Source organism: Rhineura floridana, chromosome 6 (genome assembly GCF_030035675.1).
Source record: "Rhineura floridana isolate rRhiFlo1 chromosome 6, rRhiFlo1.hap2, whole genome shotgun sequence".
Lineage (NCBI taxonomy): Eukaryota > Metazoa > Chordata > Lepidosauria > Squamata > Rhineuridae > Rhineura > Rhineura floridana.
Window position 1 is genome coordinate 98,239,589 of NC_084485.1, and position 13,794 is coordinate 98,253,382.

At 40.5% G+C, this 13,794-nt stretch overlaps 1 protein-coding gene across 9 annotated transcripts in view; it reads left to right on the plus strand.

Moving 5' to 3' along the window:
* Positions 1–12,863, plus strand: part of FGGY (FGGY carbohydrate kinase domain containing) — a 274,220-nt gene extending 261,357 nt beyond the window's left edge. For 8 of the 9 annotated variants that reach the window (XM_061633210.1, XM_061633206.1, XM_061633207.1 and 5 more), the window contains 2 exons: positions 8,124–8,185; positions 12,642–12,863. In XM_061633210.1, coding sequence (XP_061489194.1) covers positions 8,124–8,185; positions 12,642–12,723 — 144 coding nt within the window. In that variant the 3' untranslated portion in view covers positions 12,724–12,863. Of the gene's footprint in view, positions 1–6,245; positions 6,341–8,123; positions 8,186–12,641 lie in introns of those variants that run through there. The other variant, XM_061633205.1, reaches the window with a different exon arrangement.
* Positions 12,864–13,794: the final 931 nt, after the last annotated feature.

Genomic DNA, 13,794 nt, shown 5'->3' on the forward strand with positions numbered 1-13,794 from the left:
CCCATTCAAGAGCACCTGTTCCTTTCCAGTGTGCAAAGCCCAGCACTGCTGAGTCAGAGGCCAAAGCACATTAAATCATTGTGCCTGTTGCCAGCAAAACTTGGGAGCTGAAAGCGGAGTTAAGCTGTTTGGGCTCTTTCCATTGCCCGTGTAAGCTGAGCCTCCCACTGCTGGGCAGTCAGAGTGGCACCTGACCTGCTTTAGTCTCTGCAAAACTGCCAGCTGCCTGTTATTAAATACAATTGCTTAATTATTCATTTAGTTGCAGGATAATGAGGGGGAGGCACTAGAAAAGCAACATGTGGAATAAGCAACTGCCTAATATTAGCAATAGATTTTACCACAAAGCAGGCTTTCAAACTGGAGAGTGATAGGATAACAATCAGCAAGGCTCATTCTGCTACTAAATTTGGCTTCCTGGAGAAGTGACTAACATCATGACTGGCACACCAGAAACCACCTCCTTCAGTTGCCCTGACCATCCTCTCCTTTTGATTTTACCCAGCTGTCCAGTCTAACTAAGGCTCTGTTTACACAGGGACTGCCCCTGGAGTTGCTGTTGACACTTGAGAAATGTTTCATGTGCTTCTTTGTCCTGCAGTGATCTCTCATAATTCACTCCCTCTCCTTCCTCACTGTCCTTTTCAGTGAAAAGGGCTTGTGGCAATGTGCTCTTTTTTATCTTTTCTTTTTTTGATAGAAAGCGTGAGAGGACCGGGGGGGGGGTTGCAAGGCATCTTTATTCTGCCCAAAGTGTTGTGCTGATCCTGTGAATCATGAATCGCTGAGCCCATGGGACAATATGTTTTATTGGGGCATAGTAGTGTTTAAAATACAAGTTGAACGATTTCCATGTGCACAAAACATTCTCAGGCTGAGTGTTCAAGTGGCAGGGGAAAGTGTCATGCACTCTGTTTATCCAACATCTTGTGGACTTCTTTCAGCCCTAAGATTTTTGCTTATTTTTATTTATTATTTAGTTTATACAAGTATATCCTGTAGAAGCATGTCTCAACAGAGCCACAAGGGAGGCAGCTAACTTGATTTTGAAATGATGTTAAAACCATTATCAGTTTTAGAAGCGTGAATGTATACCAGGAAAACAATGCAGTTGCAAACAAGCATGAATAAACTGTCATGACACATCAAAATCACAAGCCAGCTAAACATGTTAAAAGTCTCACCATCCAAAGTCCTTCTGACCTAGCAAACAGAAGTGGTTTGACCATCCTCCCTGAGGAGCTCCACAATCAAGGTGCCACTGCAAAAAAAGGCCTTGCTCCTTGTTACCTTGAATCTGATTTCCAGTGATTCCAGAGCTTGGAAGGCCCAGGGCCCTTATATTATCCCATTTGTACATGTATGTTTGTGTAAGTGAAAGAGAGCTTTCCATTAGGTAAATATGGAACAAGCCTGCACTGATTGTGCCTCACTAATGCACATTATCATGTTAGCCGCAGGAAATGTAGTGTGGTATTCCCTGTCCTGAACCTAGCCACCAGCCATTGTAGAGGGCCACCTGGAAGTTCAACCACCACCAGCCCTCCCCAAATGTATTAGGGAATAATTATAGAGGATTTTAAATCTGGAAGGAATACAACAATCAAAATAACAGTAAACAAAAAAGGTAACTGATTGATCCAACAAAGAAGATAGTTGCCAAACAAAAAGATGTGTGTGAGGGTGTGATCTGGTCATGTCTTTCCCAACAGTCAATGAGAGTTTCATCAAGAGTATGCATGGAACTTTAAAGAACTTTTGCATGTGCATCTAAGTTTAATTGAGAAATTCAGTGAGGGTCACCATTAAGCAACTTCTCCACATGCACCTAGAAAGCAGCTGGCAGAATTCGGCTTGTCTGCTGCATTCTAACTGTGCATGTGTAGACTCTTATTTAACATTTTAAGCAAGAGAAGAACTTTGGGAAATGGTGCTTGATTTATGATACAGCCATAATTGTAATTTTGAATTTCTGTGCCAGCACTAGTTTAACCTGATAGCTAGACTGAAACTTAGCTCTACTCTTCATATATCCTTTTTAGGGGAACTAAACCACAATCCCTTCTGTCTGAAGAAGATAGTGAGATTACATCTTATTGCAGTACCTTTACACTACCCATGTGGTGGATTCTTCATTCAGAAAGAATAATAGGTGGTATGGAGCCAGACTGTGAGCAGAGAAAAAAAGCTTCAGTGTGCATATCAACTCATTAACTATACTTGTATACGGCATATGGATCAGGAATTCCATTGTTACTGGTGTCGTATAATGCTGATCACTTTTAATAAGCCCTAACTAGACATTAGTACTTCCGTCACCTCTTGTTAGCAAAATATTCTGTGTTTCTGTTGTCTTATGCTGCCATCCTATACACATTTGCCTGGGAATAAGTCCTACTGACTTCAGGGTGTTCCTTACAAGTAGATATGTATAGGATTGTACTGTTATTCTTTTGAATATCATTCTACTGCAGCCAAGGCTTTTCCCCTATACAGTTAAGTGACTGTTGCACTTCTGATCACTCTCGTTGCTAACCAGTTTGTTTACTGGCTTGTATCAGTCTCAACTTTGACACTATCACAAAAACTAGAAACTATGAATGCATCCTTTTATATATGCTCTACAGTAGCTCTATTTTTGTCTGCAAAGAAAAACCCCTTCACTTGTGTTTTGCCTAGCCTTTAGAAATTATGATCAAATTATGATCAAACATGAACATTTGTGTCTTTATTTTTAGCACAGCATTTATGGGAAAAGAGAAAAGAAATGATGAAAAAGTAACTTCACAATTTTTTAAAAAGAATTAATTGACTTTCATGACTTTATTGAAGGCTCCTTTAAACAAGAGAAAAGACTAAATGGGCATATCTTTATTCATCCCATATGACACACAGGAGTGACTTCCATATTTTGTGTGAGCCAGTTCTCATTGGGCTGTCTAGACCAAAGTTCCTACATTCTTTAAATTAAGCCTGCAATTCTATACACACTCACTGAACTCAGTGGGACTTACCTCTGAGCAGACATGGATAGGTGTGTGCTATTGGTTTGGCAGGTGGAAATACTGATTTGAATGTGAAGACCTTATCCTTGAAGAGCATGTTTGTCATGATGTTGTACTTGGAGATATGCTCCCAAAGTTAGTGGACTGCTGATCTGATTATTTATGGCATTTCTTATGACCCTAATTATCAACTACTTTTTAACATAGCACATATTTTGAGTTGAGCCAGAGCTGAAAAGACAGAAATCTTGGTTCTACTATTGGCTGACTCCCATGTGACCTTGACACACTATGCACTTGACATGGAAAGCTTTCCCAAACTCCAGAATTTCATATAATTGTTGTTCATTGATATTTTACTTATTTATTTATATGCCATCTTTTAAGGCATAGTCTTCACAAATCATTTCAAAGGTCTTCCCTTTCCAAGTAGCTATTAAGAATAATTGGAAATTAATAATATAATAGTGATGGGGAAATTCATTTTTGCCTTTTATGTGCTCTTATAATTATCAATACCATGGGTGAAGTTCCTTGAGCTGCCTGCCTGTTAGGGAATGTATCATCAGCCAACTCTAATTCAGAGACAGTGATTTAATAAATAACCTACTGAAAATGGACCTAAACAGTGCATCATGACAAGGCGCTAAGCATGCTATTGTCTGCCCCCCTTACCTGATAAAAACCATTTTTCATTTTTTTATGGCTTGTGTGGGTGGCTGTTTTCTTCTTTCCAGAAGACCCGGGGGGAGGGGCTTTCAGGCTAAGTGAATAACTGTTTTTAAACAAAACGTGCAAGTATATATTTATCTGAAAGGCTGGATCATCTCCAAAAGAATAGCGAGTGCCTTAGCCAAGCAGAGAATGTTCTCTGTGCAATACCTGTGACCCTGAGAGGAAAGACTAGAATGCTCAAGGGAGGTGCCAGCTGTCTTTCTCTTTTCAGAGTAGATTCCTTCCTCTCTAGGACACTTTAGGCTTTTCATGTGATCAGCTTGTAGTTCAACAAATGTACAGTTGTTATTCCTTTGCTTCATGGACACAGAAGTGTTTTGTTGTGAACACATCACATTTTCCCAGTGCTCAAAGTACAATATAATATTTTTGCAGGGGAAATGTGATTCTTTTTCCCATCTGTTGGGATATTGCGATTTATTGTGCTGCTTGGAATATGATTTTGTGAATGTCATGGGAACCTATTGGATAATGCCTGTGACAGCACTGATAGTGAGGGATAAAATCTACTTTCACATACCTACTGTATGCTACAATGGCAATAGCAATAGTCAGTCTACAAAGAGGGCACTCAAATGGAAACTGCAGTTGAATAATATCAGGGCAAAATGCAGAGAAATTCCATATCAAACCTGGCATCCAGTCTTTAGACTTTGCCTTGAGACTAGATAGTTTCCTTTGCAAGTTTCCTTTTCGCAGATCAAAAGGTTCTCCAAAACAGCACAGTTGTCCTATCCTACAGCAAGACTGCCACCTGCCTTCCATTATATGTAGACTGATCTCAGACCTATGAACCCACACTTCCAAGACTATTCCACAATGGCTAAAAGTTGAGGTAATAAGGGCAGATTTTTAACAAGCCTGTGATATATTTGGTAATCAAGGATTCTATACTCTGCCAAACAAAGTAAAAAAGTCAAACAGGTTTCAGAACATCCTGTTGCCACAGGGCACTAAAAACTTGGGTGCATAATTAATAAATAGCTGGTATGTGCTTGGATTTTGCGGCTTCCTCTGACCCATCCCTTTGGAAGCTAAGGAACAATCTTTGGTGGCATTTTGAATAGATACCTTTGGCCTTCTAAGTCTTGCACTCCTTTCCTTCTCTCTACTTTAGTCACCCATCTTTCACCCCGCCATATCTTCCTGCTAATAAATGACAGTGTTTTATGCCAAAGGAATATAATTGTTGCAGCCATTATTCCTTCTATTTTTGATGTTCAAGTGTGAGTGGCTTTGCTTATATAGTCAAAATGGTACTGTCTATTTCTATCAGCAGGCTTGGAGGAACCTGAGGCTTGCAGAAATACAGAAAACCATTAGGCAGGGGAAACCCCTAAGTGTAATAAAGACTGTGCATGCTCAACAGTGATGGGCTGCTGACTGATTGTTGAGGGGGAGAATGGAACAGAGTATGCGAGAAGATAGCATGGCTGACCGATAGGAACAGCAAACAGGAACACTCTCCAGTGCAACATTTTGTTGTTGTTGGTCCCACTTATATCTTAGAGATAATGATGGCCAAAATCCACACAATAAAATCAATGGCTTACACATGTTTAACTCTATTGGACTGTAGTCAGTTACCTTAGTTCACAGAATTTGCTTTTTTCACAGCTGCCACACACACACTGGAGCAGCATTTTCATAGAGCTATGCACCTCAAGGCCTCTTTACTGGCCAGTCATTGCCAGTTCAGACCTCATAAGCATATATGGGACCTTAGGAAGGCTCCCCCAACACATACAGAGAGAAAGAGAGAGGTGCAGCACTTTACACTTGCTTACACTGAACTGCAGTTAAAACTTAACATTCGCTTTATTGCGCCCTGACTAATATTTTCAGCATTTCTGACTTATGAAGCTAGAACATAGTTCCTTCCTTAGCAGTGGTTAATCTGGCATATCTTGCTCTGAAGAGATTGGTCTGACTGTCCAATCATACTCCCAAACATGATATTAGACAAGTTTAAATAAGAATCAGGACCAAATGAATTACATGCTAGAAAAATCACAGATTCTGTGACAAGGAATTCCAAGATTGGCAACCAAGGTTTATTCCAGGTTTGGATTCCTTAGAAAGGGTTTGAAAATAAAAAAATGCTAATATCATAATGCCATTATACAGATTAGAGTGCAGCTGTACTTGGAATACTGTGTAGTCCTGGTCACCACACCTCAAAAGGATATTATACAGCTGGAAATTATTCAGAAAAGCCTAACCAAAATGGTCCTAGAGCTAGAACAAGTCCCCTGTGAGGAAAGGTTACAAAATTTGGGCTTTCTAGTTCAGAAAAAAGGTGAGTGTGGGGGGACATAATTGTTGGAATAAGCAAACTTTCATGTTTCCCCTGTAAAAAGGGAGATGTTCCTTCTAACTAATATTTGGGGAATATCTCTATGTACCTGTTTACAGTGATGTAACTTCCTAAAGGTTGGGGTTACCTGGCTTTCTGTTCCTTTCTGAGGGAATTGAGATTCCTGCATATTCTTCATTATCCTTTAGCAAAGGCTGCATGCCAGATGCTCTTCCATGAGCATAATCATCAAAGACTGAAAAATGGACTGAGACTACAGATTATTTCGGTCTAAGCTAGAACCTATGTTTTTCTAAACATATGAAGATTGTGAGTAAATACTCTTTATTTCTTTTTACCTAAGAAAACTTTGTCTGTGAGTTATTTGACTAAATAGTATGTCTGAGGGGAAGGTGGGTTGGTTTATTCTCAAAATCCGCTGTTGTTACTAAATACCTCTGCTAGAAAATAGGACTACATAATGTTCCTAATTTTTCATTGGTTTTAAAAACAAAAAACCAAACAATAATAGTGGTGTATACTATGTGCGGTGTGGAGAAAACAGAAGGAGAAAAGTTTTTCTCCATCTCTCATTATGCAAGAACCTGGAGCCTCCCAATGAAGCTGAATATTGGAAGATTCAGCACTAACAAAAGGTAGCACTTCTTCACACAGTGCATAGTTAAATTATGGAATTTGCTATCACAGGTTGTAGTCATGACCACCACCAACGTGGGTGGCTTTAAAAGAGTGTTAGACAAAGTCATGGGGGGATAAGGTTTTCGATGGCTGCTAGCCATGAGGACTGGGTAGGCATTACCTCTGGTTCTGGAAGCAGTTGCTGGAAAGCAGGTCCTGCTTGTGGGCTTCCCATGGGCCTCTGGTTGGCCACTGCGAGAACAGAGTGCTGGACTAGATGGGCCTTCGGTCTGATCCAGCAGGGATGTTCTTATGTAAGTATTCATAATATTCTAACAAATGTAAATGAAAAAAACTACTAGTAATATCTCAACTCACATTGTGTGTTTCCAGATCCACCAAGGCACTTCTTATGTCCTTAACTAAGACCTCTTTCTTTCATTTATTTATTCATTCATTCCACATGTAAGTTAAATGCATGAAGAGAGAGAGGTGCAGTCCCTGATATCACTATGTCCTGCCCCCAGGATTTCTGCAACGCGTGCCCACATACATACAGTTTATGTACATAGGTGCCTCTCTGCAGATTTCCCATGTAATGCACTGGTGTTGGGGGTATGGTCAGAGAGGCATGGTGACTGTGGGCAGCAGGCAAGCCCCCTCTCCACTCCTTTATCCTATGTGTGGCATATACAAGTTAATGGGACCAAAGTTCAATTGAAAACTATAGAAGTAGTTCATCAAAGCTAGCTCAAATCACATTGCTTTCAATGAGCCTCAGGCATTACTAGCTTTCTAAAATATTAGAAAATATTGGCCCCCGAACTATGGAATGCCCTCCCTGATGAGATACGCCTGGCGCCTTCTTTGTTATCTTTTCGGCGCCAGGTAAAGACCTACCTCTTCACCCAGGCATTTAAAAAATTTTAAAATTTGAATTTAAAATTGGAAATTTTTAATTATGTTTTATTGTGTATTGTATTTACATCCACTTGTATTTTAACCTGTTTTATTATTCTGTACACCGCCCTGGGAGCTTATTGCTATAGGGCGGTCTAAAATGTAATAAAATAAATAAATAAATAAATATTATATGCATATAAAATATAAAAGGAATTTCCCGTTTTGTCATCGTGTTGTGGGTGAAATGATGAATTTGTCCAGCATAATCAACAAGTCACTACTGTGTGTGCTTTTGGATTTCGCAATAATAATCTGATTATTTCTGAAGAACTCCCTTCAAGGGTGTCTGGCTTACTCAGCAGTCTGTGGAATTGTATTTTCATTGCTGTCCGATAATGAGAAACACCGTATTTCAAGCACTCTGATGTGTTGACCCAGAACAAAACTCACCAGTGGTGTTCTGTTTGATTCCTGAAACATCTTGTTCTCTCCCAAGAATGTTAAAGTGAAACAGACCAGTGCAGCTTCTGTTGCTTTTTTGACAGGATGCAATGGAGAAAATGGGGAGAGTTGGAAGGATTGTGCTGCCAAACCACAAGGATAAAAGGTAACAGTCTCTCTCTCTCTCTCTCTCTCTCTCTCTCTCTCCATCTTATCAGTCTACGAGAGTTAGAACATTGGGTAAATCTGTCTGCTCTTTGACTCTTTTTCTTTTTGAGGGGGTGACCTTTTCCGCTGTGGCAAAGACGCAGGGCTTATTAAAAGATGGCCAAAATAGGTGTGTTCGTACACACTTCATGAACTGCAGCAGTTAGGCATGCAAAGATCCTGTCATCTGGATGCTTCAAAGTACCCAAAGTATAGCAAGTTCCAGGGAGTGAGAGCAAGATATATTCTAAGCTAGAACAAAACGTAAGGCAGCCAACGCATGCTTGGAAACCCTGGATGTCAGGAGGGGATCATTTGCAGGGCAGGAGGGCTAAGCGGGAGTTGGCTAACCTCTCCCCTACCCAGAGCTTTTCCATTGCAGCCCTCCTCCTTCAGTCGCTCGTACACACGCGTAGATTTGCTGCATTCCAAGAGGCATGTTGGCTGCATCAGGTGGGAAGAAGCTACTGGGCAGAGCAATACATGGGGTAAAGCAGGAAGTGAGAGATGGGTTAAGCAAGCAAACCCTCCCACCCACCACCAGTAATTCTTCCTTCCGCTGCTGCTTCACAATGGAAAAGCATCGCTGGGGTTTCCAGACATGTGTTGGCCATCATGTGTCTGGTTAAGAAATACTTTAAAGCACAGCATTCTTTGTGTATGCTCAAAGCTCCATCCAAAGTACTTGAGGACGATGGAGCAAAAAAAGGGGGGGGGGCAAACCAATTTCTAAGGAATAAACATTTGCTTCACACACGCGGGTTGTCCGAGGAATACTGCAGAAATCGATGTGGCTGTTCAGAATAGCTGCCCTTTCCCCAGTGTGGTGCCTCAGTTGGCAACTGGGGGGAGGGGTGTTTTCTAGGAAAGAGCTTCCCCATCACCATCCAATGCTTCCACAGTCCTAAGATTGTAGTACTTCCACAGTCCTAAGATCCCAGCCCTGATGAGAGGGCAGCAAACTAACAAAGGATTCACAGAGCAGATAGATAAGGGAAGAAGGATGCGTTCATGAGCAGAAAAGAAGACTAAAAGAAGGAAGTAAGGGAGGTTGGAGAAGGAGGGAAATCCTAGAACGAAGAAAGCCCTATTGCAAGAACTAGAATCCATCAATGCAAAGAACCAAGGTGAAATAATCTTTGATGAACATAAGATGGCATCTGGGATATTTGGGATAATAAACATTTTTCAGCAGGCTATTATCTGCAGGGCTACACATTTATCAAAAAACATAAAATTTCCAAGTTGTATAATTTCCAAGCTGTATTTTTTCTTAATGTCGCTTTGCTACATTACTGTGCTACACCTCATAGTGTGTTCCAATCAAATGTGCACATTGCTTTGAAATATAAAGCAATGGGGGGGGATGATATTCAAGAAGTGCTAGAGCACCACCTACAGGCTTAGTGAAAAGTCTACAGATGTTCTAACTCATTCTCCCATTTTTATTTTGTTTTTGCAATGAAGGCTTTTCTCTGCTTACGGTTTTAAGAACAAGAAAATGTGAACATGAAAATAGACTCAGAGTAAAGTGGATCCAGTTTTTAAAGATGAGTCTGAGAAGTTCACAATGCAACTTTTGTTTTCTTACCTGGTGAAGATTTATATTACTATAATGCATTTAGCACAGCTGCTCCTTTAGCTCTCTGTCAAAAAAACCTGATACATTTATTTTGCAGTGGGAGAACAAAAAGGAGTCAGTGTCATTTGCCATAAGAAAATACAACAGCAGGAAGGGCATGTTCCTAGATTATTTGCAACAATACCTTCTGATTTTGAAATCAGGGTCTTCATTGACATGTCAGCCCAGACGCACACTAATATATACAGATTAAGGCTGTGTACACATTGTACATTTAAAGTACATTTAAAGCACATGACTTCCCCCAGAGAATCATGGAGACTCTAGTTTACCTCACAGAGCTACAGTTCCCAGCACTCTTAACAAACTACAGTTCCCAGTATTCTTTGGGGGAAGCCATGTGCTTTAAATGTATGCTGTGTACATAGGCCATGGCTATAATTCTGGAGTATAGTCTCCAACTGAATGCAGTGGAACTTCTAAGTAAACTATAAGGCTTTGGGGGCATTGAACAAAGTTAGCAAGAGGATGCAGGTGCCAGTGTGAGGCAGTGTGTAGTTTGCCAGAGGAGGAGGCTAATCATCTGCTCTTTTCTGAGCTTCAGTGCCAGCACTGCAGATAGCTAAAGCATGTCATTGCACCTACCAGCCTCAATGAAGATATCATGAGCCAGGTGTTCTAAGGGATTGTAGGTTGCACCTGATCTGTAAAGTAAAGGATTCTGTGACCTAGCTCCTTAATAACAGACTGTGTGTCCCTGTGTATGTGACTGATCAACTGATGGTTTTTCAGTTCACGTCCAGAGTGCCAGTCAAGGGGAAATTATGGATAGAATCAAGTAATAAGAGTCACAAGACCCTTGTCTGAAAGTAAACACCTGAAAATAAACACTATTAACATAACCATGTTTAGGATTCGGATCCTGGAATGCCATTCTACCACAAGTTTTGCATGAGTTATTTCCATTGGCTTCAGTGGAATTTACTCAGAGTGAACTATGCACAGGAGCATTGCCTTTGTAGCCTCTAAATGTAGCACGATCAATTACAAACAGTAGGTAGTTTATGGTAAAAACTTATACTGTCCCACTGGTGCTGTCAACCATAAAGGTGTCACAGCAGTAAGTGGTACTATTTGTAAAAATCAGTGTGTGCATTGGGGGCTCTGATGGCTCCCCAAGTCTATGGCTTCAAAACACGCTGTATTATACCTTCTCCTATAAAGATAATAGAGAGCCAGTGTGGTGTAGTGGTTAAGATGTTGGACTACAACCTGGGAGACTAGGGTTCAAATCCCCACATAGGCATGAAGCTCACTGGGTGACCTTGGGCTAGTCACTGCCTCTCAGACTCATGAAAACCCTATTCACCATAAGGCATAATCGACTTGAAGGCAGTACACACACATATAAAGATCAGATCAGATCAGATAAAATATATATTTAGGGTTAGGTTATATTTATGTAGTTTTCTAATCCTGTGGGCCAAATATTTACCTGCCAAAGGAATTACTTTAGACAAGGTCAGTGGTCCTGCCCATGTCTGCACCACCTGAAGTTTCTGTCTCAGATTATACTGAGTAAACAGATACAAAGATTACAGTTTGAAATGACTTTTCTGTGGTTATAAATCAATGTGGGAAAGCAAGAGACTGCAGCTTCTCAAATGGGTACCGGTAATTGTTAAGGCAGAGCCAAAAGTTCTTACATGAGAGCTTTCAGCTTGAATTTTGAAACCCTTAAGGGTGTAAAAGGGAGGACAATATTGACTCATCTCTCAGAATGCCACTACTGATAAAGACTACTGTTTCATCCCCGTTTGCAAATGTTTCTCCTTCAGAAATTGCCCTAATCCCTCTGTCCCACTTTCACAGCCTGCAAATGGGCGACAAATGTGGGAGAGTATTTTATTCTAACCCCAAGTAAAACAAATGAAAGTGTATCTTTGGTGTCGAAGTAGGGTGGCATTTATGGCCACGGTCAGGTTGGGACTTTTTCTAAGTAAGCTTTATCAAACTGAAAGGAGCAAGGGCAAGTCTGTGCCCTCAGTAGGGATGGGTGAAGATTCTGCAGAATCTCAATATAACAGCAAATTAACCATTTTATCTGGCATTCTCTATCTCCGCGGATTGGATTTTGAACTGGCGACTTTCTGCTTCCCCTTTCAGAATTGGATTTAAAAAAAACACTTTCCCTTAATATCGATGTTGTGATCGTTTGTGTTTATCAACCTTAGCCTGCTATGTAATAAGCAGCTTTGTTCAATCCTGCAGGAGCTAGAAATGACAGGGTTTTTTCCCTCTCCCCCTTCCCTTTAGGAAAAAGGGGTTGGGTGTCTCTGCAGCCAGGGAGGTAGAACCAATATAATAGAGCCTGTGCCCTCTGCTGATGGAAGGTAGAAGCACCAACCTGCATGCCTGTATAGTGGACTTTCCACACACATATATGGTTTTGTCTTATTTCTCAAACATGGGAATATTTTCTAGCTGGATCCAGACACCTCTCCCCTCCCCAACCCCTTCAAAGGAATAAACATGGAGGTGATGGGCTAAAAGACTGTTTATTTGATGGTATTATCAATAATTTTATCCACTAAAATTATAAGAGTCTGATCAATAAGGATCAGACTGGAGCAGAAGGAAGAGGAGATAAATGGACATAATATATAGTGCCTGTATGGGGGGGTGGACTTACAATCAAACCAGCACAAACCAGCAGATTCCATCCCTAGCCTTCAGTGAGTTGAGAATTGCACAAAAAATATCCCAGTGATTTTTTTTAATTACAGACACTTTCAAATAGTTTTTATTGTTTGGATTTATGCTTTTTCCACAGATTTTATGACAAGAAATATCATGTGTTTCTGAAACTTGTGGAACATCAGCGGGAGTATAAAAACATCATGCAGAGTGTGTAGACAGACAGCATGAAGGATCATGACTTGTGATGTTGAAGGGTGGTGGTTGTTTTTTTCATTAGGTTTCTTGATTATTCTATCTAAGTCAGTGATGATCTATAATGTACTTCTGTTGCTAATAAAAAATGTTGAATACTTTACAGCCTGTTGAGCAGGTTCTCCAAGCGAATGCCAAACACTGGATCAGAGAAGGAGTTTTTGCTTCCAGTGGAAGCAAAGGTCACACTACTAGAACCAAGAATTAGGGAGGCGTAGCAATATGGCAGTTAATGAACTCCATAAGGCAAGCTGCTGTAGCATAATTGTTGGATGAAGTTTTACCTGACGTTTTCCCCTTCCTACCATCTTGGTCGTACTTTAAAAATGGGATCAGCTTTCTACTATAAAATGCTATAGTCAACATTTACAGCAAAGTCAAACTACATCATCCGTAAAACTCTCCTTAAATATTTTATTAATTTATTTTAACTTATCACTAAAAGCTAAGCATATACCAGTTACACAAAGCCCTGTGGGTCTAGATCAGACCAAAAGGCAGGTTATACATTGACCACATAAGTAAATTACCCCAAGCCCCTACTTTTCTGGACTTACTAGGAATGGTAAGGATTTCAGATAATGAGGTTGCAAAGTAACCAGTTAATCTTATGGGTAGCCAAAAATAGCACAAATATCTGGCTCAATTAATTAGATGCCATTTAAACTCTGCTGTCCCAGGCAACTTTTCACAATTTATGCTCTGTAGCACCACCTTGGAGCAGAATGAGGCACAGTTGGATCACATACAGCTGTCCTTGCCCTGCTGCCTCCATTTGGTTGTGAAGTATCTCAGGCAACAAGAAGCAGGAAGTAATTGTTAGTAGGTGGGCAACAGCTCCTGCCCAGAACAAGAGGTCTGTGGCTGTTTGCTCCTACTGCCAGCACTGCTTCCATGAACTTGCCTTGCATTTGTTCCTGCTAACCCATGATTGTAGCATTTATTTCACCAGGGTCTTTTTAAAAAATAGGATTTACATACATGCATTGTTAAAAGAAGAAACACAAGCTTCAGAACACTGTGAACAATTATTT